Source organism: Ochotona curzoniae, unplaced genomic scaffold (genome assembly GCF_017591425.1).
Source record: "Ochotona curzoniae isolate NIBS_2020 unplaced genomic scaffold, NIBS_Ocur_1.0 contig_430, whole genome shotgun sequence".
Classification (NCBI taxonomy): domain Eukaryota; kingdom Metazoa; phylum Chordata; class Mammalia; order Lagomorpha; family Ochotonidae; genus Ochotona; species Ochotona curzoniae.
In genome coordinates, this window is record NW_024466219.1 from 13033382 (window position 1) to 13059736 (window position 26355).

General features: G+C 41.6%; 1 protein-coding gene across 5 annotated transcripts in view; it reads left to right on the top strand.

The window, feature by feature from the left end:
* The window catches only part of PPP1R12B (protein phosphatase 1 regulatory subunit 12B), a 205877-nt gene that overhangs the window by 91955 nt on the left and 87567 nt on the right, over positions 1-26355 (top strand). For 4 of the 5 annotated variants that reach the window (XM_040985446.1, XM_040985445.1, XM_040985447.1 and 1 more), the window contains 4 exons: positions 14733-14823; positions 22404-22607; positions 24365-24554; positions 24643-24755. In XM_040985446.1, the coding sequence (XP_040841380.1) occupies positions 14733-14823; positions 22404-22607; positions 24365-24554; positions 24643-24755 (598 nt within the window). Of the gene's footprint in view, positions 1-14732; positions 14824-22403; positions 22608-24364; positions 24555-24642; positions 24756-26355 lie in introns of those variants that run through there. The other variant, XR_005884468.1, reaches the window with a different exon arrangement.

Sequence of the window (26355 nt, forward strand, 5' to 3'; positions counted from 1 at the left end):
ATCTGGTCCAGCTCTAGCTATTAGGAGCATTTGGGTAATAAACCAGTAGAAGGAAAAAACTCTCTCATCATTCAAGTATGTGAAAGTAAATAACCATTTAAAAAAGAAGAAGAAGAAGAAATGGAAGGACAAGAATCATTTCCCTGTGCATCAGCACCCCCAGTGATTCTGTCCCAATGCCTAAGCACTTCAGAGTGAAGGAGCAGTCACCCAACACCTGTGTCTCAGAGCCCTTACAGGCATGGTTTACAGTTAATCTCCTCCTGATAAAGTGGTTCTTTTTTCAGAGCTGTGAGTGTTGGTGATATGTAGGAGGAACCCAACTTTTGTACTCTTACCCAACCCCCTTCTCTCCTACCAGTTGATTTCTCTATATTAAAAGAAAGAGGTGGTTGCTTGTAACAATCCCATAAAATGGAATCTGGTGTTTACTAGGGAAGGACAGCCAGAGGAGTGGCACTTATTAGATTTCTGGGAAAGCTGTTGCCCAGGTGTATGGCAAGGCGTGTCTGAGGCTGTTTGATCTCAGCTGAAATGATTTCATCTGGCAGTTGAGTTCTTTGCCTTTCCTGGTGTTATGGAAATCAGAAGCTCAGGAAGTTGCCCTGTGTTCTGGGGCGTTGAGACAAGCCTCTACAAATAGTCCACGGGCGCTTTCAGGGTTGGGACCAGCGCAGGTGTGGGGAGCTGAGACATCAGCAAGTGCTGGACATGGAGCAGCTAAATCAGCAGGTAAGATTCTTTACTTGACAGCCTTGGTGTCCTAGATAGGTGTTTCTACGCTGCCCTCCTGGTGGTTGTTTGGGTAGCAGGCTTGGTTGCATACATCGTTGAGTTGATGTGATTGGGAAGCTGCTGGGACGAATAAGATGTTGTGTTCAGGATAACCAGATGGGAACTTCTTCTGTATTTCTTCATATTCCTAATGCATTTAAACATGTGCACTGACTTCAGTATCAGATCCACAGGATTACTGTAGCAGAGAACAATTAAAAATTTCAGGAATTATGAACATTTTTCTCTCTTGATAAAAAGCTGGTGTTGGTACTGTCATTTCTAAGCTGGGTGGTATTAATACACGTTGTGTTTGTATTGTTTTTCTTTTTGATCTTAAATATAGAATTTCTATTTTAAATCTGTAAAACAAAAATAATCAGATATTTGGGGCCATTTCAGAGAGAATTTGTTTTAGAAAGATGAAGGGCAGATCTCAAATTGAGTTGTCCTTTGTACAGAAAAATAGAAAATGAAAACACCAGTTCAAGGAGACTTGGATAAAACTGTTGGCTGCATACTGAATAATCAGATTGAATCTTAATTAAAATAAGTGTTTTTCCATACATATAAGAGGAGAAACTTCCTAATTGCTCGTGTCCTTAGGAACCTGTTTCTGGACAAAATCTGAAGCCATGTGGAATGAGGCAGTGTGGCAGAGTCCGCTGATGGCTAGCTATTCCGCTAGAGCCGTGACTAATCGGAATCTTTGCAGCACATCCAGAACCATTCTAGTTTGTCTCCCTATTCTTACCCCTGTCTTTCTGGTCTTCTTGCTGTAGATTGTAACTCTGGTCACTGTAGCACTTCATCCAGGTGAAACAATGGGCACATTTCCTGGATTTGTTTTTGCTTGATGGCCTTTTCCACTTGTCCACAAAGAGCCTTCTTGCTCCAGCCGTGTTTCTCACGTCTCTGCTTGATGCCACCCCATTCCTCCTGCAAGAACTCCTGCAGATTAAACTCAGCTGCTAGCCTCCCTTTCCCAGCCCAGGTGGAGGCTGCTCTTCCTCCTCAGTGTTCTTCTGTGTTGCTGCTTTTAGGACTTAACTAACTAAACCGCAGTTGTCACTCATCATGGCTGCATTGTGAGCTTTTTTTTTTTTTAAAGATTTATTTTTATTATTTTTTTTATTGGAAAGGCGGGATATACAGAGAGGAGAGACAGGGAGGAAGATCTTCCGTCCGATGATTCACTCCCCAAGTGAGCGCAACGGGCCGATGCTATGCCGATCCGAAGCCAGGAGCCTCTTCTGGGTCTCCCACGCGGGTACAGGGTCCCAAGGCTTTGGGCTGTCCTCGACTGCTCTCCCAGGCCACAGGCAGGGAGCTGGAAGGGAAGCGGGGCTGCCGGGATTAGAACCGGCACCCATATGGGATCCCGGGCGTGCAAGGCGAGGACCTTTAACCACTTGCGCCACCGCGCCGGGCCCCATTGTGAGCTTTTTATAGCTACTTTTTTGGGGATGTTCTTCACATCACAGAGGCTAACATATAGTAGCTACTGGGTATGTGTTCAATGAATACAGCTGTTTCTCAAATGAAAAAAGGGGAACAAGTGTCATGAAGCAGTGGGTTAAGCCGCTACCTGCAGTGCCAGAATTCCATATGGGTCCCGGTTCGAATCCAGCTGTTTCACTTCCATTCCAGCGCCCTGCTGTGTGCCTGGGAAAACAGCAAAAGATGACCTTGTGTTTGGGCCCCTGCACCCACCTGAGAGACCTGGGAGAAACTTCCATCTCCTGGTCTCAGGCTGGCCCAACTCTGATGTTGTGGCCAGCAAGAACTCTCTTTGACTGTTTCTATCTCTCCTTCCATATGTATCTTTACCAAATAAATAAAATAAATCTTAAAAAAAAAAAAAGACCCTGTTAATAATCTTCTCTTTCCATTAGGTGGCAGTAGAGGAATGTCAGTTGATACCTCATTTAAGCCAGTATAACGCTCCCTAGACCTTGTTTTGTGCTTAAATCATTTGCAGTTGAGCATTTTAAGAGTGAAAGGAAACATAGAAATCTACTGGTTTAGGGAGGCCCTTTGTGCCCTGTCACTGTGGTCCTACTTTACCCAAGAGCAAGAGGCACCAATGGAGTCGCCCCATGGCTTGCCAGGCAGAGTGCCTAGCTTACTCTCCAGCTACATACAAGGTGGGCCTCTGAAAAATCTGGTCTCAGTTTCTTAATTGGCTAGTTGGGGGAGTTAAAGGACCTCTAGTCAATATTCTAAAATTACAGAGTTCTAAATCTTCAGCGACTACCTTACATTTATATGTTCAGTGTTGTGATAAGAAGTATGGATCTAGTAAGAAAGGGATTTACCCTAGGTTTATGCCTTTGGGATTGAGACCATCAAGCATACACATAGTGGGGCCAGCACAATATTATAGCAGCCTAATCCTCCACCCGCAGTGCCAGTATCCCATTTGGGCACTGGTTCATGTCATACTACTCCACATTCCCATTCAGCTCCCTGCTTATGGCTTAGGGAAGCAGCAGAGAATGGATGAAGTCTTTAAGCCCCTGCAACCACGTGGGAGACCTGGAGAAAGCTCCTGGCTTCAGAGCAGCCCAGCTTTGTCCATTGAGGCCATCTGAGGAGTGAGACAGCATGTGGAAGATCACCTTTCTGTTTATCCTTCTCTTTCTCTGTAAAATCTGACTTGCAAATAAAACTAACTAAATCTTTAAAAAATATACACATAGTAAATTGTGAGTATATATTACATAGTATTTCCTTGATACAAAATTATATTAGACAATTATATTAGGAATTTAGAGAAGAAGGTCAATTGTATAGAGTGGAATGGTTAGAAAAGGTTTTCTGGAGCCAGTGGAGGTAGAATTTAAGTTGGATTTCAGGCATAAGCAAGGCTTAACTAAGATAAGAAAGTTGTGTTTGGGAATTTACCATCTGCCTGGCAACCTGGTAGGTGTATTGAATCCTCACAACTCTGAGATAAGAGAAGTAGAATTCAGATGGACTGAGGAACCTGTCCGTAGTCACAGAATTAGCAATAAAAAGGCCGGGAATCAAAGTCATGCCTTCTGGATTTCACGGTCCAGTCTTGTTCTTCCTCACCATCCAAATGCCTCCCACAAATCAGTCTCTGGGCCATTCTGTGCTGTGAACGTGTTATGACCACAGTGGTTGGATTCTCCTGTTACTTCTTCATGGAGGAGATAGAACTTCTGAGAACTGTTTGTCATGGGAAATACCACTTCTAAAAGTAAAGCAAGTTCAAACATTCTATCCTCTTTGAAATTTAAATGGAAATATCAAAGTCAGGGGTACAGAAAGAGATGGAGAGAGGGAGATCTTTCATCACTAGTTTTTCCCTAGATGACTGCAATAGCCAGGACTGGATCAGGCCAAAGTCAGTAGCTTCTTCTGGGTCTCCCATGTAGCTGGTAGGAACTTAGAACTTGGCCTGTCTTCTGCTGCTTTTCCCAGGCCATTAGGAGTGGCCAGAATACAAACTGACATCCATACAGGTGCCAACATTACAAGCTGTACAACAAACAATCTTCTGTGACATAATGCCAGACCCAAGGAAAATATAGACTTTGTAAGAACTCAAAGAGAAGCTCTCTTATAGCTCACCTGGCTCATCCACAGTTAGGTGAAGGTGCTAGAAACAAGAAGTTTATCTTTGGAAGAGTTTCCAACCTTTGATAGATGTGTTTATATTTTTAGAAATATTAGAAAATCTGAATTAGCTGATAACAGTTGCCTGCATGATGTTTCTGTATGTTTTTATTTTTGTTATTCTTTAAATAATGGTTACATGGTTGATCAGGGTGGAATGGATCAAAGTTTAGGAAAAATTGGATGAACTCATTGCTTCCAAATTTGTTATTTCTTCTTTTTGTTGCTGGGGAAAGGGGAAAGACAAAGGGGCAAACCCTTCATGACTTTGCACACATCCCAGGGACGAGGAACTCCACCTTATATCAAGCCAGAGTCTCAGTGGGCACATATTCTGAAGGTTCTAAGTGGTTTGGATAGTCGTGGAATGCTATAGATCTCACTGATCCAAGGATGAGGTCACCCTCCAATGTCCGTTGGCTCCATTCACCGAGATGTTTTGCTGTCATCATTTATTTGGGATAGTTTAAACTTTTTTTTATCTTTCTCAGAGAGTCACCTTGACTAGTATAATGATCCAGCCTTTGGGTTTATTTGCTTTGAGAAAGTCTTAGTTTTCAAACCTAAGAAAGAGAACTAGAACGTGATTCCTAACCTCAATATACTTGTGCTAAAAATGGCTCACTCACCTTTTTTGTTTGTTTAAAAAGCAAAAATACCCTGGGCCCGGCGCGGTGGCGCAAGTGGTTAAAGGTCCTCGCCTTGCACGCCCGGGATCCCATATGGGCGCCGGTTCTAATCCCGGCAGCCCCGCTTCCCTTCCAGCTCCCTGCCTGTGGCCTGGGAAAGCAGTCGAGGACAGCCCAAGGCTTTGGGAACCTGCACCCGCGTGGGAGACCCGGAAGAGGCTCCTGGCTTCGGATCGGCATGGTATCGGCCCGTTGCGCTCACTTGGGGAGTGAATCATCGGATGGAAGATCTTCCTCTCTGTCTCTCCTCTCTGTATATCCGCCTTTCCAATGAAAAAATAATAAAAATAAATCTTAAAAAAAAAAAAAAAAAAAAAAAAAAAGCAAAAATACCCTAATTTAGTAGAAATACAGACAGCAGCTATAAACAATAATTGAATGGGAAAATGACCAGATTAGTGTTCAGTGAAGGTTAAGAGCCACAGGTGTGTATACCAATTACCCTGATGAGCTCAAACACATTGTATACATGTATTGCCATGTACAGTTACTGTCAATTAAAAAACAACAGAGGGCTCTGCTCTGTACCTAGTGACTGAAGTTCTTGCCTTGCATCTGCTGGGATCCCATGTGGGTGCCAGTTCATATCCTGGCTGCTCCACTTCCCTTCCAGCTCCCAGCTTGTGGCCTGGGAAAGCAGTCAAGGACGGCCCAAAGCCTTGAGACCCTGCACCTGTGTGGGAGACCTGGAAGAGGCTTCTGGCTTCAGATCAGCCGAACTAACACTATTGTGGTCACTTGGGAAGTGAACCAGCAGATGAAAGATCTTTTTGTCTCTCCTTCTCTCTGTAAATATGACTTCCAATAAAAAATAAATCAATATTAAAAAAAAAATGTTTTCCCTGCTTCCCTGAATACTTTCTTCTCTCCTCCAGAGGCAATAGTAATGATTCTGTAGTTGGTCAGAATGTTTTGTTTCCACTGGTGTTAATATTGACAGCCTACCTGAAGCAAACACAGCTTCCTTATATACACAGGTTAGAATACCCTTTTTCCTTTGTAAAATGCTTATTTAATTTTATTTGCAAGGCAGAGAGTAGCAATGCTAGCCAGACCCTCACTATCCTTAATCCCTTTTCTCTGTTGACCAGGCAGATTATGCAATTCCTGGGAGGGAGTGTTTTTGAGGATAATATACTTGGTTTGATACTGTAGGAGAAAGTGGTTAGAAGTTGGGAAGCAAAAGAAGCTGAATTGTAGTTCCAAGTGGATCAGCTGCATAAACTAGACTGGGATGAAGAAGGGTGGATCTGCAAGGTTGTGATGCACACTAGTGATATGGTGTAACTAGCTCCGTTTAGGTGTGCTGGACTCTTGTGTCCCTGCAAGGCCATGCTTTGTTTTTGTTTTTTTTGTTTTTTTTTTTATTTAGTCACTTCACTTTAAAGTGCTAGAGAGAGAGGTAAACGTTGTTTGAATATCAATGATTACTTTTTCAAAGTTAAAAGATTTTAGCCTTACCTTTAAAATGACCAAATTTTCCACAGTAACTTTGAGTGTAAACATTCGGCATACTCTTAAGATCAACAATGTCACTAATATGTTTGTATATTGTGTTTGTTAGGAAATAATATATATGAATTTTTTCTTTTATTTATTTTTTTAAAAAGATTTATTTATTTATTGGAAAGTCAGATATACAGAGAGGAGGAGAGACAGAGAGGAAGATCTTCCGTCAATGATTCACTCCCCAAGTGAGCACAACGGCCAATACTATGCTGATCTGAAGCCAGGAACTTCTTCCTGGTTTCCCACACGGGTGCAGGGTCCCAAGGCTTTGGGCCGTCCTCGACTGCTTTTCCAGGCCACAAGCTGGGGGCTGGATGGGAAGTGGAGCAGCCAGGATTAGAACCGGCGCCCATATGGGATCCCAGTGCGTTCAAGGTGAGAACTTCAGTCTCTAGGCCACGCTGCCGGGCCCGATTTTTTCTCTTTTAAAACTTGTTATGCCTTACAACTACCTATTTACTTGTATCCTGGCTTGATCAAATCTTATTTTACCACCTTTACTGCAATATAAAATCTGAAAAGTACCACATAAAGTCTCTGTTTCTCCATTGCCATTCTCTAGAGAGCTTTCCTGTCTTGGATTTGGTGTTTATTTATCTCAGATCTTCCTTACTGCTATTCATTTATGTGCAGATACATAGTGCATTTACATGTTTTTATATAAAAGGGATCATTTTGTACATATCATTCCAGGATGTACTGCTTATATTCAACTCAGTTTGCTCTTTTTAAATGCTTGTTTTTCATGATTGTACCACAGTTGGTTTCTTTCCTGTGCTGATAATCATGGGGGTCTTTCCTGTGTGACTGACACTCAGGATGATGCGGTTACCGTTCCTGTATGTATTTCTTTATAACAAGGTGAAGGAGTTTCTAAGGGTGTTGAGTTCCAATTACAATATCTGATTCTGAAGAACAAAATGTACCTTTACTGCAGGATACCTGATTATTATTCTGCTTATACTGTCACTGGCAATATATCAAAATGCCTATAATTTATCATTTATACTTGAAATGTTATTTTATTTTTATTCTTTTTTTAAAGATTTATTGATTTTTATTGGGAAAACAGATTACAGAGAGGAAAGATAGTGAGAAAGACCTTTCATCCACTGGTTCACTCCCCAAAAGGCCACAGTGGCTGGAGCTGAGATGATCCAAAGACTCAGGAACCAGGAACTTCTTCCTGGTCTCCTATGTGGGTGCAGATCCCAAGACCTTGGGCCGTGCTCCACTGCTTTCCCAGGCCATGAGCAGGGAACTGGATGGGAAGTGGATCAACTGGAACTCAAACCAGCACCGTATGGGATGCCGTACTTGGAGGTAGAGAATTAGCCAGTTGAGCCATTATGTTGACCCCTCTAAATATTATTTTAAGGATTTATCTATTTATTTTTATTGGAAAGCCAGACTTACAGAAAGAGGGAAGACAAAAACTTATTTTAATTCTTGCTAATCTAGGAAAGGTGAAGTAGCTTCTGCATGTTTTAATTTTTCTTTACTGCTGTTGAAATGACATTTTCTCTTATATTTATAGATTTTTCTGTTTTCTTTTTTTGTGAATTATGTGGTTATACATTGTATTATGTTGTTTAGGTTATTGCTTTTTTTTACTGATAACAGTTTCTTCATATATTCCAGCTATGAATATTTTTTGCTGGTTGTGTATTTTTATTAGTTTTTGTTAATCTTTTAATGGCTTATAGTATTGCTTCATATGAGTGGTTTTGTTCCATAATTTGCTTAAACCATTCTCCCTGGTGCTTAAGATTTGGATTGTTTCTGGTCTGTTTTGTCGTCAGTGATCAATATTTGAGACAGCTGGCCAGGTCCAGCTGGTCCAGCCCGTGAGTGTGAGGTAAAGCAGTACCGCCTGGCCTTGCTGGAACCTGCCATCCTTGGCATCACTAGCACCTGCTGTAACCAAGGAGCTAACTGTAAAGTGACCTACATATGTAAAGCACTGGGATTTGCAAAACTAGCTTTGGCACTTGAGGCTGGCATGTTTTTAATAGAACAAATGTTCAGATGGAAAAGAATTCAGGCCCATGTAGCTTTTCCTTATTTATTTGAGCTAGGTCACAGAAACACCAGATTAACATTGTCTACACAGAAGGAGCTCTCTGAGCCCTAGTATGGTGCTGTATATGTCGAGACTAGAGCAAGGCTGGGCAAACATTTTCTATAAAGGACTAGAGAGTCAATGTTTTTATTCTTTTCAAGCCATTTGGGTTTCGTTGCAACTGCTTGGTTCTGTCACTTTAGTGTGGTAAGCAGTGGATTGCCAGTCTCATTCAGTTATGTGTGGTCCTGATGGCTTTGGCACTTTAGGGCTCACAACCTGAAAGATTTATATTGAGCCTTTGCAGGAAAAATGTGCTAACCTTAATGCCTGCAAATTCAGCACCGTTGAATTTTGAGCCAGGTAGTTCTTTGTTGTTGCCTTCTGTGGGGTAAAATTGTACCCTGTTAGAAACTAATGGTCCAGAGGATTCAGGAAATGCTTAGATTGGCTGAAGGAAAATACCTTTCTTTTTATCTTTAGTTATTCTGCTGACTGGAGTGTGCCTGTGGGTTCTTGCTTCAGCTCCAGCTCTGATCTCAGTGTTGGATTAGAAAGGCAAAGACACTCCAATGACACACGAGCATTGGCATGCAATTTTTCCAACCTGTGATATCAGATCCTATCCTGATAGGTGGCATATTAAATCTGGACATTTTTCTGGCCTGTAGCTAGCTAGCCAAATTGAACAGTCCTTAACCCATTGGTAGAGTACTTGATGGTTTGTCTCTACATTTCTGGCTGTCACTGTTTGTGTTTTATCTGTATCTTCACCACTGTTGGCATTTGCTCGCTGACCAGACGGCCTGTGCCTCCAGGGGCTGTATTTACAGCTCACTTGGGTGAATGCAGCAACTAGCATAGCCCAAGGGCAAATGAAATAGTACCCAGAATGAGAATGATGCATCTCCCTTGCTGTATCTTCTTTCACATCAGGAAGAAATCCTCTCCCTCCCTTTCTGCAAATGAGATGTCATATTGATTGGTTTGATACAGTGTATAAAATATGCATCTAATGGAATGGTATTTTAGGAATTATCAGCAGCACTGGCTTTTCCAAGACCCAAGATTTTGCCTTCCTCTCCTTTCCCCTCCCCTTCTTTCTCCTCCTCCTCCTTGCTAGTAGCAGCTTTCTTAGCAAATTGCAGGCTTCGCCTCTGGCTTGCTGGATAGCGGTGGCACAGCAAGCCTTTGCTAGTTTCCAAGGGAGACCGGGTGCTGAGACTGCAGTCTTTCCCAGCAGCCACTTACCTTTCTTGCTATTCATCTCCACGCATCTCTTGACCTTCATGCTGCTATGCAGGCCTGCGCAAGGAGGTAACGGTCTGTTTTCTCCGAGCTCTCTCTGTCAGTGGGGACTGTGGGGATGTGGGGTGCTTTGGGGTGAGGCATATGGAAGCAGCAGAGTGTCAGTGCTGCAGTTAGTTCTCTAAAGCCTTCCACATCTGTGTGCTTATTCCTATTTGCTGTGCCTATAAATAGCTTGAAGGTAGGAGCCTCAGCACTACCTGATAAAACTGAAAAATACTCTGTGTAAAAATGTAAGTTTCCTGTAACGTTCACTCTGGGAAGCATAGAAGAAAAAGAACTTTGAGAAAAAAAATGAATTCATTTTTCTGCTGTTGGACTTAACTAGCTAACAAACTTTATTCATGGCACGATTCTACTCTGTTAATAGTGTGTGAGTTGATTCTCGTTTCTAGGCTTAAGAAGCAGAATTGACAGTAAGATCTTGTAATTGGATTCTTAGGGTATCTAGAGCCATGCAGTCCAGTATAGTAATTGGTAATCATGTGTGACTGCTTAAATTAATTAAAGTTAGATAGAAATAGGAATTCCTCAGGCACACCAGCAACATTTTAAGTAACCCTTAGCCAATTAGATTGTGGTAGGTATACAACTTTCCCTCTGTCATACACAGTTCTATTGAACAATACCAAAGAAAGTGACCCGTGGATATAGAAACTGAATACAGTCAGCTCTCTGTGTCCATAGATTCTTTTTAAGATTTGTTTGCTCTTCCATCTACTGGTTCACTTCCCAAGTTACTGATGACTAGGGATGGGCCAGTGTGAAGCCGGAACACTGGAACCCCCTCTGATTCTCCCACTTGTGTAGCAAGGGCCTAAGTACTTGAGCCGTCTTTAGTTGCTTTCCCACGTACATTAGCAGGAAGCTGGATTGGAAGTGGAATAGAAGGTCTTGAACTCCTGATGTGGAATGCTGGCATCAAGCGGTGGCTTAGGTGCTGCACCACAGTACCCCTACCTATGGATTTTGTATGTGTAAATTCAACCAACCCAAAGTTGAAAATATTGACGGGGTGGGGGTATTCTATCTGCTGAGCATATACAATCTTTTTCTTGTTATCATTCCCCAAACAATGTAGTATAACAACTATTTACACAGCATATATATTACATTAGCTATTATTAACTTAGAGAGTTCTTAAAAGGATGCTAGAGGGTATATATAGGTTGTCTGCAATTATTACATCATTTTACATAAGGTCCTTGAGCCTCCATGAATTTTGAGATCATCAGCATGTTAAGGGGTATCTTGGAAGCACAGATATTAAGAACAACTATATGAGGAATCCTCACAATTTCATGAAAATGCATATTACAAAAACATTATGCATGAATTTCAAACTTTTGCACCAAAACAAACACCTTCTAATCCCATTTTTAAAAAAGATTCATTTACTTTTATTGGAAAGTGGATATACAGAAAGGAGGAGAAGAGACAGAGAGGTTTTTTTTCTGTAAATGTTTGGATATCTGCTAGGTTTCTGTCAGACTAATGAATAGATATTTATCTTTTTTTTAAGATGATGGAAACTTTTTTGAGGTTTATCTATTTTTATTTACTTGAAAGGCTGGAGAGAGAGAGATCGAGCTTCCATTCACTGGTTCAAGCCTTAAGTTCCCATAACAGTCAGGGATGGTCCAAACCAAAACAGGAATTCGAAACAACATCTGAGTCTCCTATGTGGGTGGTAGAGGCCCAAGCCCTTAAGCCGTCATCCCCTGCCTCCCAGGGTGTGCGTTAGCAGGAAGCTGAATCAGAAGTGGAGGCAGTATTACATCAGAAGTGGAGGCACTTCAATAAGGAATGTGGGTGTCCCAGGTAAAGGCTTAGCCCATTGGGCCACAATCTCTTCCCTTATATTTTAGTCAGAGAACCTAGAGACTATTTGTTCAGAATTGGTATTGATATTAGGATTTCAAATAATTCTTGGATGTGGAAAAAGAATGAAAGCTAAGTTTAATATAGTGCAAAATTTTTGAAACTCATGCATAGTTTTTTCATAATATTCATTTTTATGAGGTTTTTTTGAAAACCCTTTTTATGGATTTACTATGGTTTAAAGCTAGACGGGGCCTTAAAACTATATACTTGGGGCCATCATTGTAGCATTACAGGCCCCGCCAGTCACACGACTGCCCCTAGGGGCACCAATTCATGTTTTAGACTGTTGCGCTTCCGATCTAGCTCCCTACTAGTACACCTGGGAAAGCAGCAGAAGATAGTCAAAATACTCAGGCTGCTAAACACACTGAGAGACCTAAATGAAACTCCTGGCTTATAGCTTCTGCGTGGCCCAGGCTCAGCCAATGTAGCCATGTGAGGAACGAGAGATTCTCTCCGCCCCCTTGCCTGCTTCCCTCCCACCCTCTCTGTTGGTTCTCCTTTCTATATAACTCTACCTTTCAAATTAAAGAAAAATAAATAAATAAGTCTTTAAAAATCTGTAGACTGACCCTCTCTTTTTTAAGTTAATAAGTTCCAAGAAATTAAATGATTCTCTTAGAGTCAAACAGAGCATTAATTGCAAATGTGAAAGTAGAATCAGGGTATCTGTTCTTCCTGCTGCACCACGATGCCCGTGAAGATCTGAGTTACCAGTCACTAGTTGATACGGTCGTTATCTCCAATGTCTGAACCATAAGTTAGAAGAGTTTTTGTTTTGTTTTGCTTAGTTCACTCAGAAGACAGAAATATGTTAAGGGAGGATTCATGCTTACAAAATTTAAAGTAGACTGATACATCAGAATTTCAGTTTAGTCCACATTGAGGGACAAATATGGCAACGTGAGCACTGCCTGGCCGGGACTTCTGCTTCAGGCGAGGGTGTGTTTTGTTTAAGATAACTTTCCTGTTAAGAATAATTAGAAAATGGATAAATATATATTTTTAAATCTCTGAAAATACTGGGCAGTTATTAAGAAGCAAGAACTTTGAGGCAGGGGTGGGGAGCCATTTCTCTGCCAAGGGCCATATAGATATTTATAGCATCATTTTCAGGTCATGCAAAATTGTCAGCTTAAAAATTAGCCTGCTAAAGATTTATTGAATTTTAAATCCTGCTTGCAGTGGTCTTGGAAAGGGCAGACCAAATGATTTTGTGAGCCTTATACAACCTGACTTAAGGGTTCAAGGTCCTATAGGGAAGGAAATCATAGCAAAATGAACTCAGCATTTGACTATACTTTTCTCCTTCAGACATTTGCTATTCAAGATGTAAACAGTAGCCATGAGGCAAAGAAACATCCAAATTTTCAGGAGTCTCCCGGGGCAAAGAAATAAAAACTAGACTACAGGAAGAAGAGTCCTAATAGATTCTTTTATCTTGGATGACTGATGATTATATCCTAAGGACTTAACAGAAATACCATGTGCCCATGGTTGTCAACATGTGGTCCACACCCACCCAGATCAGCATCGTCAGCTGAGAATTAAATATAAATGTTCTCAGATCCCACCAATACCACCTCTATAGAGTCAATACTACTGGAAGTGTGCAATTTCTATTTCACAGGTCCTCACTATGATTCTTACACAGTGGAATTTTGAGAACCACTTCCTTAGCCTAACTTCCAGAGGAAAATATTTCCTCTCCTAAAGGTGACAGCATCTCCCAGATCTGCGAAGAGTCATCATAGTTGTTACTGTTATCACTATGGCCAATTTCTGCCTTCATTGAAGTTTTTATGTTAAATTCAAAAATTACCAAAGTCATGAAACCATACACCATTACTACAAAAAAAAAAAGACAAGATCCTGATGTTCTTAAACAAGTACTCAAAATAATTGATTAATAATATTCAAGAAAATAGAAGATAAAATGGAGACTTTCATCAAAGACTAAGAAAAAATAGACATTCTAGAACTGAAAAATAAAATAAATGAAAATAAGAAGCTCACTTGGTGAGCTTGTATTAGACCAGTTAAAGAGAGAATTAATGAAGTGAACGATTGAATACTGTAAAATATCAGACACAAAGGATGGAAAAGATAACAAATAAGTCATACGAGGAACATTGTTAATAAGGTTTAATATAAGTAGTTAGAATCCCAGAAAAGGAGGAGACCAAGTTTTGTTTTGTTTTCTTTTTCATGGAATGTTAATGTTAATGGATTTGAGTGTTCAGTAGACACATTTTTATTTTATTTTATTTTATTTTCACATTTTTATTTTAAAGTAAGGGTTTTAGAGGGAAGGAGAAATAGGGAAAGAAAGGGGGAGAGAGAATCTTCCGTTCACTAGTTCACTCCCCAAATAGCTATAATGGCCAGAGCTAAGCTGATCTGAAGCTAGGAGGCAGGAGCTTCTTCCAGGTCTTCCATGTGGGCCCAAGGACTTGAACCATCCTGCACATTCTTCCAAGGCTGTAAGTTGGGAGCTGGATCAGAAGTGAAATAGCCAAGACATCAATGGCACCCACATGGGATATTAACACTGCCCGCAGTGGCTTTATGCGCTGTGCCACAACTCCAGCACCAGAACAGTCACAATTACTGATGAAGCACTGCAGGGACAGATCCTGGGCACCCACCATGGCTCCCGTTCAGTATATTTCACAGATGCTAGCATAGCATTAAGGCAAGAAGAGAAACAAAAGTTACAAGGACACAACGAAGTGGTGACATCCTTATTTTATAGATGGCATGATTCCCCATGGACATAACGCAAATATTGATAATCTCTTGAGTTCTGTCCTTTCTATTCACAGCTGATGGCCTCCCTGCCATTCTGACTTTCTCTGCAGGTCCTATCTGACTCCCGTACGGGATGAGGAAGCAGAGTCCTTACGGAAGGCCCGTTCCAGACAAGCTCGGCAGACGCGAAGGTCTACTCAAGTGAGTGGCTCTTCTATAGTGCCATTTCCTTTATTTTTGTCTTGGGAGTATAATAGCAAAATATTAAAATAAGCACCTTATTCCAGCCACTGCATTAAGTGTGTTAAATCTTATACTTCATAGAATCAAATGAGTTCATAGTTCTACTGTCCCTCTTGAGCTCTATTCCTCCAAGCTCCGTGTAAGACTAACGTTCCTGTCATTTTGCTTGGGCCTCCAAGTGGATTCAATCTTAGAATGTAGAAGCCTCTTCAGTGTGTGGAGGCACTTTGTCATTCCTTACTGTATTAAAGACCTTGAAGATCTCCACATCCTTACCACATTTTAAGATTCTCCAAAGGAAAATAATTTGGCATATCTTCAATGTTAAACAGTTACCATTTGACTTAATGGTTCCATTCAAGTATATCTGCAAGACAAATGAGCATATATGTGTCTGTCCATATAAAAACTTTTAAATAGATACTGTAATGATAATATTCACAATTGCTAACAAGTAAAACAGCACAAATGTCTATCAACTTATGAATGGATAAACAATAATGCTCATGCAATGAAATATAACATTAGAAGGAATGAAATACCCATAGAAGTTACAACATGAAAGGACCTTGAGAAAGCATTAAGCTAAGAGAAAAAGGCAAATGTAAAAGACTCCATCTACTGTATGTTTTTCTTTACAGGAAATTTCCCTAATGGACAAGCCTAGAGAGCTAGAAAGTAGACTCCTGCCAAAGGCTGGAAGGCGGACAAAATAGAAAGTGACCACTAGTGGTGTGGGATTTTATTTGTGCTGATGAAATGTTCTAAAATTAGAATGTGGTGTTAGTTCATCACCCTGAAATCTGTGAATATGCTTAAATAACAACAGTGAATTACATACTTTAAAAGGATAAACTTTTGTTTTTTCTTTTTAATTATATTTGGACAATCTTTACATAGTTAATTAGCGTAAAAAGGTTCAAGGGCTATAGGGAAGTAGGTAAGACTATTATTTCCATGTTGTTTCCTTCATGCTTAAAGAGGGATATTAAGGGAGAAGGCCCACCCAGTTTCCCACCCTCCCCAGGTCCTGCATGTAGGGCATGAATTGAGGTTCTTGCTCTGGTGATTTTGATAGTTCAACAGTTATGAATCGCTGCCGGTCTTGCTGCTCCTAGCACTATGAGGTCTTTGAAGAATCCACTGGTTGACATAGTCCATCATAGAGTCTCCATTTGGCCCATATTTTGCTGCCAACATATAGCTGAGGTGGTTGATTGACCTGTTCTGTTCTGTCTTTTCTTGGTTAGGGCTCTGAGTCCAGCAGTTCAATTGGGAAGATCTCCTAAGAAACTTTGAGGTATTCTCAGACCAGATTCTTGTATGTGCCAGCAAGTACAGGGCCCAGCACAGTCCATCTCCCCAATCAGCTGGTGATTGCAATTGCTGGGTTGGTTCTGTTTTCAGCCCCATCTTCCACTGGAATCCATGGTTGTTGCAATTCAGCCTGGTTCTGTCCAGCACATACTCGTCCCTCGCATAAACCAGTGGGAGCTGCAGCCTAGTTGGAGCAACTCACAATAACCCCCACAAGGCCCGCCCCCTACCCTGGTTTGCCAGTATGTGCGGGAGACTAGTTCAGTCTGTCCCACATCCCATTCGGCTCTCGTACATGTCAGTGGGTATTAAAGCCTAGTTCCATCTAACCAGTTCCACTATGTAGCCCACGCAGATGCTGTTGGGTGTCTGTCTAGCCACTCTAGCCCCTGTCCTAGCTTTCGTGTCCTCCTGTGGAAGTGGTAACCCAAGAGGGAGGAGCCCACTGTTTCCCTCCTAGGCCACTCCCACTCCCAGATCATGCACTCTCCCGATGGTTCTGTGGTTTGACTTGACAGAATTAGCCCCCAGCGCCAGCTTCTACCAGCTGATGCTGTGGCTAAGCCCAACCAACCCTCACCCACTCTAATTTTGTTTGCACCAGTAGGAATAATCAGCTCAGCCTGGCTTTTCCCTGATCTAGTCCACATGAGGTGCCCAGGTGTTGTAGCCGTGCTTAGTCTGGTCTGTCCCCATCCCAGCTCACACTCTCTAGTGGGAGTAGCTATCTAACAAGGGAACCCCCCCGCCCCTCCCGCGTTATTCCCCCTGCCAGCTCCGCCCCCTCCATTCCTGGTCCTCACACGTGCTGGTTGGGTGCTGCATTCACATCCAGTACAGGCAACCTCACCTTGGCTTTCTGTATTGTGCTTAAAGGATAAATTTTAATATTTGTGGCTTATGTTTCCATAAAGATTTTATACTCCCTCTCCCAAACAAAAGAATCCCTGTGAGCCACTGAATCGATTTAAGGAAGAACATGATGTAGTGTATGTTATATTTTATAAAAATTATCAAATGAACAATTATTGGAAAAGATAGGTAGTATATTTGCTGAGCCTGGAAGCAAGAGGATTGGCTAGGAAGCTTCTAATGACAAACCAAGCTTACAATGAAAAGAGCATGAACTCAGCCTATAACGGCTATGAGAATAGAGAGAAGGCTACTGACTGGAGCTATTTACGGAGGCAGGGGATGATGAGCCCGTGAAGCAGAAGGGAAAGAAGTGACCAATAGGTGAAAAGGGAACTGGGATACAGTAGTGGCCTAGAAGGAATAGTCAGCTTTCGTTTAAAGGGTCAAGTTGCACAGTTTTAGGAACCTGAGTTCCCATGGGGAAGCTGAGCTGAGAAGGGGCCTTGTATCCTCCAGAACACAGACTGCAGGTCCTTGCTGTCTTCCCTGACCATCCTGAGTGTTCTTCCTGCAGTTTTTCCTGATGTTTACCCTATTTGCTTGTCTTTCTCTCCATTAGAACGTAACTGCTATCATGACTAAAATTGACTATGTATTTTTTGGGTAAAGTTCACAAACTTTATCATTTTTATGTGGACAGCTCACTGGTATTAAGTACCTGCACTTGGTTGAGTAGCTATCACCATCATCCATCTCTAGTACTTTTCTGCAAATTAAAACTATATGTTCAGGAGAATTAAGATGGCAGAGTAGGATAAGAACATGTTTAAACAGATGGAGAAGTATTAGTCAGTGTGAAGCAGAAAGGGCACATTCCATGAAATAGGAGAGGACAGAACCACAACAGAGAGGTACTTGGAGAATGACAGACACAGGAAAACAGCAGACAAAACAATGTGGTGTTACGGTGACTGATACCCAGCAGCCTTCAGCAAGCTGCAATCTGAACTCCACCGACAGCCAGAACTCCACCAGCAACAAGGTGGGAAGGGATGTTTATCAGGAAGCTCAGGAGGTGAACCCAGACAAAGAACTGCTTGTCCTGCTGGTCTGTTTAATTTGTCCAGGAGCAGAGACAGAGCAGCAGATACCAGACGAGCAGTGCAGGAACAGGGTGGATTTCACAATCCAGTCCACCTCCTAGAGCTGAATCAGGCGCCATTTTGTTTAAGGAAGTAAGGGCTATGGGGCAGGACTGTGCATGCACTGAGCTGGGAGTAAACGTATTTCTGGCTCATAGAACTGCAACAATGTGGCATTCTACAGGTTCCACCCAAGATAAATCTAGGTTACTCTCAAACCTGATAGCTAGCAGATCAAGAACTCTAGTAGTGTTGCACCAGGCACCATTTTGTATAGTGTGGCAAGGGCTTTGTGACTGTGGGGACAGCAGTGAGCTGTGGATGCCCTAAGCTTGGCAAGAACTTGCTGAGCTCATTGCATTGCACTGGTGCCACAGGAAAATAATACCAACTATGGCATCCTATGGGTCAAAACAGGTCTGTGTGGCCCTCAGACCTAACAGCCAACAGGTTCCAGCAAGATGACCTGACCACCAACAACAAGCTAGCTATATAGGACACCTGGAGTCTTCCTAATCCTGGAACCTACTCAAACCAGAAGTGGGAGAAAGGTTGCACAGGCAACAGTGCAGCCTCAGCACGGTATCACAGGAGGCAGAGACTGGTGAGCCAGGAGCTGGGGCTATGGAGACCACGGTGGAAAGCTAACCTAAGAACCCAGACCCGGGACTCTCTGGAGGGAATGGCACAAGTGACTGCAAACAAAGAGCCATGTGCCAACTGCAATAAGTAAAATCGAACTGTAGACCTGTGGGTGACACAGCTTAGAAACCTGCCACCAGAAAAAGAATCTGATAAACAGAAGTACAATAACCAAGAGCAAAAGAAGAGTCAAAGCCACAATAAATATTACTGAAGACTCCCCTGCAAAGAAGCAAAACCCTCTGCCATCATCAGAGTTCACTGAGGAAGATATCGAGAAAATGGGGGATACAGAATTCAAAACACTTGTTATAAAACTTCTTAACAACAAGAAGCATGTAAAGGGAGGTATTCAAGGAATTCAAGGAATATATCACACTGGAAATGAATCAAATGAAAGCTAATATATCAGAAACTAAGAATGTAGTGGAGCAAGTTAAAAGTACAGTGGAGAGTCTCCAAAATAGAATGAAGGAGGCAGAAGAAAGAATCTCAAAATTAGAAGATATTTCCTGTCAGCAGGGGGAAACAAACAAAAAGCTGGAAGCAGAGTTGGATCAAGCTAAAAAAAAAGTATTTAAGAATTGAAAGACATTATTAAAAGTCCAAATATAAGAGTTATGGGAGTCCCAGAAGGTGCAAAAAGAGAAGCTGGGTTTACAAATGTATTTAATGAAATAATAAAGGAAAATTTCCCTAATCTAGAGAAAGAATTGGGAAACAATGTCCAGGAGGGGCACAGAACTCTGAACAGACTTGACCAAAAGTGATCTCCATGACATGATAATCAAGCTCTCTTCAAACAAACATAAAATCCTTAAATGTACACGTGAAAAAAAATCAACTGACATATAAAGGAATGTTAAAGTCACAGGAGACCTCTCACAGGAAACTCTACAGGCCAGAGAGAATGCAATGACATATTCCAGATTCTAAAATGAAAAAATTGTCGGCCCAGGATAACGTGCCCAACAAAACTTTCCTTTGTCTTTGAAAATGAAATAAAATTCTTCCACAGTAAAGAAAAGTTAAAAGAATATGCCTCTTCCACACCTGCCCTAGAAAGGATACTTAAAGATGTTCTTTTGACAGAGGAAAGGAATAGCACCCAGCAAAACCAAAGGCAAATGTGAAGAATATCCCAGTGAAATAACAACAGAAAACTAAATCAATGAACAACCCATTGCTAAAATGACAGAACCAAATTATCACCTATTTGAATTAACCCTGAATGTAAATTGCTTAAACTCATCAATCAAACATCATAGATTAGTAGACTGGATTAAAAAACAAAAGCCATCTGTTTGTTTCCTTCAGGAGATACATTTTACCAACAATGATCAGCGGAAATTATATCTCATGGTTTCTGATGTTTTTTGTTAGTTTCATCTCTTCAAAACACTTTCTTCTGATTAAATTCTTCAGTGACTCAGATCATACAGTAATATTTTCCTCAAGAAGGTTCTTGATTTTCTTTTTCGTTTCTTCAGCAACACATTAGTCATTCAGTAGCATGTTATTTAACTTCATGGTGGTGTTCATTTTTTTTTTCTTCCTATTGTTGATTTTTTATTGGTGGCTTTTCATTTAAGGGATGTGTAGTAACTATTTAATGGAGGCTATCATGGGTAAATGTGAGGATACAATACAGTATGCATCTCTACTTCAAGGCAAAGAAGGGTTCCCAATGAAACTGTTTACTATATCTTGACAATAGGATGCTGGACTCTGCCATTGTCCATGCCCACAATAATGAACTCTGTATTAAGAACTATACTATAGTAATGACATAGGGGAACTCAGGGAGAGGGTAGGGAATTTGGGAGGGTATGAGGGAAATCCCAGGGGCTATGGAACTGTATCTTATCATGATAATAATAAAAAGAAGTAAAATTAAAAAAAAAAAAACCTGTATGTTCATCGGTTACTCCCATTGCCTTCTTGGCAAACCAGCATTCTACATTTTGTCTTTATGAATTTGACCACTGTAGGAACCATAGAGTACCCATACTTATTCTTTCATGTCTGGGTGATTTTATTTACTATACTATCTGGGTTTGTATTATAGCATGTATAAGAATTGGCTCCCTTTTGAAAGTTGGATTATATTCCATTGTATGCACATGCCATGTTTTATCTGTTTATCTATTGATAGACACTTGGGTTGGTTGTTTCTATGTTTTGACTGCTGCAAATAATGCTGCTATGAGAATTGCTGTCCAACTTTCCTTAGGATGCTTCTTTTAATTTTTTTTTCAATTTTATATATTCAAAAATGGAACTTGCTGGAGCATATATAGTTCTGTGTTCAATTTCTTGAACTGCCCTACTGTTTTCCATGGTGGCTATACCACTTTACAGCTCTATTGTCAATGCACAGGATTTTAATTTCTCTGAATCTTCACTAATACTTGCTTTATGATTTTTTTTAATTAGCCATCCTTATTGCATGAAAATAGTTATAATTTTCTCATCTTTTCCCCAGCATGTTGTAAACAGTCTTATGTTTGTTAAAGAAATAAATGAGTGAGGAATGATTTATAAGGCATTATAAACCAATCTAGGATGGTTTTAACTTTGTGTATCAAGGGGAGAGAAGATAGGGAATAGCTGGAAGAGGACATGGAGTTGAAGGTGGGAGAGACTGAACACTCAAATACCTGCGAGGGGTTCAGTTAAGAGGGAGTGAAGGTGTCTTTGGGCATGCAACTTTTGAGACGATTTTATTAGATTCTCAGTATTCTTCGTGAGATTGTCTAATCCTAGTCCCCAAAAGAACATCTATTGTCAAAGTAAAATCCCGGTTCCCCAGCATGGCATACAAGATCCATCAGAATCTGGCCTCTGCCTGCTTTCCTGAATGGAGCTGTCCTCTGTCTCCTGTTCCCTCAACTACCCTCTTTTATGGTGTACCTCAAACTTGCTAAATTCCTGAATCATCCATGGCTTCTTTTGTTTCTGTATCTTTGCACAGGTTTCCTCTGTCTCTAATGCCCTTCTTCCCACCAGGGATAGGTGTTCCTTTTATGTGTTTCTGCTAATCCTATGGTCCAAAGGGGGCATTAACTCTTGGAACGTCTCTGATTGCTAGAGTTGGGAAATGATGTTAGTGCAAAGCTTGTCCAGGATTTTATGGGGTTGATCATTGTGCTAGCCCAGCTCTGATTTTTTTTTTTCTTTTTTGAGGATGGCTTATCTTTCTACAGGTAATCTCTGCCATTCAGAGAAATTTCTTTTAGTCACCATTTGATCTTGGAAAGTAGAAAGCTTTCAAATAAAGATTGAGAACGATTTGTTCTGAAAGAAATACATGTATAACAGGAGGACATCAATGTTGACCTATTTTTCTAGAGATCACATTGAAAAAGCTAAAATACTGAGTTCTAAATGTACCTAGACCAGACTTGGGCTGGTTTCATTTCACACTGAGATGCTCATTTTAAGCATGTGTTGTTTGATATGGCTTTTAGGCATTTGGGGACTTTGATTTGGTGTTTGATCTCTTGGAGAGCTCCTCTGCTCGCTCCTGGAGTCACTCTGTAGTTAGGGTGAAACTGACTTACCGTCATGATGTTTTCCCAGGGGGTTACCCTAACAGACCTTCAAGAAGCAGAAAGGACATTCAGCCGGTCAAAGGCCGAGAAGCAGGCTCAGGAGCAACCTGGCGAGAAGCCTGTCGACCCTGAAGGGTTTGAGGAGAGCACCGGGAAGCATGAGCCCTCAGCAGCCCCAGCAGAGGAGGCTGCAGAAGGTCAGCAGCCCTGGGCCCGGGGTCTGGATGAAGAGGTGAGCTCAATTTTTCTGGCATGTGCTGTGCTAAGAGCAGAGTGATTGATTTGATGGGTCTGTCTCTCACTGATTATTCAATTGCTGTGTTCTGTGTCTCCATGGGCAACTGAGAGCAAATACTGTGCATGGCAAACCTGTGCAACTAGAAGACTTCAAAGGACATCAGTCTTTAAGTCATCGTTCTTCTAGAATAAATGTCCTTCTATTCTAAGAAGAGGTCATAGTGTAATAAAAATTAAAATGTGAAGATTTATTGAATGTTGACTTTATGATAGTCATTGCGGTATGTTAATTCACTTAATCCTTACAACTCCTGCTTTATATATGAAGAAATTAAGCCAAAGCTAAGTGCGGAGGCAGGGAATTGAAACATAGGCAGGCCAGCTGCACTGCTAACTCTCCAGATGCAAGTGCATTGCTCCCCAGGCTCCTGTAGCTCTCAGAGCTTGTGAGGCACTCCAGGGCATCGCCACTGGGCTGGACATGTTGCTAGACATTTTAATTTGTGTTCCATTTCTCTAAAAGAGTTTGCTGTCACAGGTATCAGCCATTGTCTCTGTACAATGATCATTTCTCTCCCTTTCACTCACAGAAGTGTCCTGGTTCAGACTCCTCTAAATTTTGTGGTTACTGTGGTTACAGGAGAGAGCGAGCTCTTTGTTCTAAATCTAACTAGCAACATCCCAGTGTGTATTTTGTTTTATTAGCTGCTTTTCATCGAGTACTTGCTGCAATGTATTAAGAGCCTAGCACACATTATCTTATTCAGTCCTCACAACACTGTCTGGAGAAGGTGTCATCCCGGTTTTACTTGAGAAAGGGGGGGAAACTGAAGCTGAGAGAGGTTAACTAATTCAGGATCTCACAGCCAGTAAGTGTTGAAGCCAGATTTTGAACCAAGTTCTGACTCTGAAGCTTACCATATTTTGTTGGTTCTTACTTATGTTTAAAGGGACTTACTCCATGGTCAGAAGGAAGCTTTGTTTTTTCTGGTCTCCCTCCTAAATGGCAGGGATCCATGGCTAAACCCTCACTTGCTTTCTCCCAAGTGTGCATTAGCAGGAAACTTGAATTAGAAGCAGAGCTGGGATTTGAACTCTGGAACTTCATAGGGAGTGCAGGTGTCCCAAGTGGCATCTTAACCATGGCACCAAGCACCTTTATAATTTATAAACAAAAGACACACAGTCTCTATATTGTAAAATTGATGCATAGTAAGACTTTATGTATACATCTACAGTAAACCAAGTTAAAGCTTGGTGTCAAACTCTGCCTCTTCTCTCAGGGGAAAAAAATTTCAAAGGGGGAAATGGGAATCTTAAGACGTGGTTCTGGCTCTTGGCACAGTGCTCATCAGCTCTGTGATTGCAGGTAATCCCTGTGTCTTCCTTCTTTGTATCCTTCAAGTTTTTATTTTCATACATAAACCTTTCCTTTCAGCACCTCATCTTAAAAGGGCCACCATTCTTCCATTTTCAAGCTAAGGCCAAAAAATTTTATTAACATAGTTGATGTTATTCTAGTACTCTTTGGTGAATCTAGAGAAATTTTCTCAGAGTGCTGCTGCTATAATGTTATTCTCAGTATACAAGCTGGTTTTTTTTGTTGTTGTTGTTTAGCAATTTTACTAACTTCCGAGTATCTATAACTGTTAAGCCTCTTCATGTATGAAAAGCCCATTCTGAATAAACCTGCTGTGCTTATCTTTTGGCTGAACTTGACCTTTAACATCTCATCCCACGCATTATTTCTAGCCTGTTTATCGTCGCTTGAGGTATTCATCTCAGCCAGACAAACCCACAACCCCAGTATCTCCTACTGCTTCAAGACCCTCACTCTACACCAGTTCCCACCTGTCAGGGACAAGTAGATCTTCAGCCCCTGAGTCGGAGAGTTCAGAGACAGCTGAGAGCACTGTAGGCGCAAAGGAGATGGACAGAAATGGTATGTAAAGCTTCAGAGATGCACTCCCCCACCCCCACCCCGTGCACATGCCCCAGGAGCCTGAAAGCCGTGCTTTGTCTCTGGCTAGAGGGTGAAGAAGCAGACTTGGATGACCAGTCCTCCAATAAGCTGTCCATCCGCGAGAGGAGGCGGCCCAGGGAGCGGCGGAGAGGCACGGGCATCAATTTCTGGACAAATGATGTAAGTACGTTGCTCCGTGCTGGGGGTGTCATTCTCAGCTACCTTGAGTCCTGCACAGTGGCCTGGGGCTTGTGCATTACCAAGGAAGTATTACCGAGGAGGAGAGAAGAACTTAACTAGGTTGGGACTCATTTAGTAAATGTATACTACATATCCAGTAACTAGAACTTGGTAAATAATTGGTGAAGAGTTTAAAAAAAAACAAAACTGCAAATTTACAACAGCATCTAAACATGGCAAATGAATCAGCTTGCCAGGTTCTATCAGTCTTCCTTAACATTGCCCTAAAAGCCATAATTAAATAGCATCTTAATATCACACCTAAACAGAAAGCTGCAAGAATTTCAAGAGCTTAAAATTGTTAAGCAAGATAATAAGTTCCTTTGATCCAATTTTACTCCTTTGGTCAAAATAAGGAACAAATAATATAAAACAGATTAACTTTGGGCCTGACATGGTAGCCTAGTGGCTGAAATCCTCGCCTTGCATGTGCCAGAATCCCATGTTGGCACCAGTTTGTGTCCCGGCTGCTCCACTTCCCATTCTGCTCCCTGCTTGTCACCTGGGAGGGCAGTAGAGGGGAGCTCGAGGCTTCTGGACCCTGTGCACATGTGGGAGACCTGGAGGAAGCTCCTGGCTCCTGGCCGTGTATTCACTGAGCTCTGGCTGTTGCAGCCACTTGGGAAGTGAACCAGCGGAAGGAAGAGTTTCCTCTCTGTTGTTCCTTCTCTATGTAAATATGACTTTCCAATAAATAAATCTTTAAGGAAAGAAAAAAAAAGTTTAACTTTGACTTTAAAATAAAAATAGGCACCCCTATGCCTAGTAACTATAAATATATACCCAGTGCATGAATGCACCTCCCTTATATCTTGCAGCATACCTTTCTCACTCAGCCTTGTTATTGATGTTTTAAAAATCAAATGGCAGTAGTCTGAAGTCTGACAGCAAGGAGTCGTGCACCCTCTTCTCGCACGTCACCTACCATCACCCTGCAGACAGAGGAGGAAGGCAGAGACATTACTGTCACCCTCTGCATCCCAACCGGTGCCCCACGTGGGTCTGCAATCCCCTCACCTTTGTAATGAACATTTAATAAACTAAATTTTTTTAAAAAAAAATCAAGTGTCAGGCCCAGCTCTGTGTCCTAGCGGCTGGGGTCCTCACCTTGAATGCACCAGGATCCCTTATGGGTGCTGGTTCTAATCCAGGCTGCTCCACTTCCCATCCGACTCCCTGCTTGTGGCCTGGGAAAGCAGTTGAGGACGGCCCAAAGCCTTGGGACCCTGCACCGATGTGGGAGACCTGGAGGAAATTCCTGGCTTCAGATCAGTGTAGTACCAGCCATTGCAGCCACTTGGGGAGTGAATCATTGGATAGAAGATCTTCCTCTCTGTCTCTCCTGCTCTCTATACATCTGACTTTCCAATTTAAAAATCTTTTTAAAAAAAAATTAAGTGGCCTTGGTATCTCTCCTCCCCTTCTGAGAGGCACCCCACCTCCCTGCTCTCTCTCAGGAGGTGCTTTTCCCTTCCCTTTTTTTCCTCATTCATCTGGTCCTTTCACAAATAAACTTCTCTGTCTACAAAAAAAAAGTCAA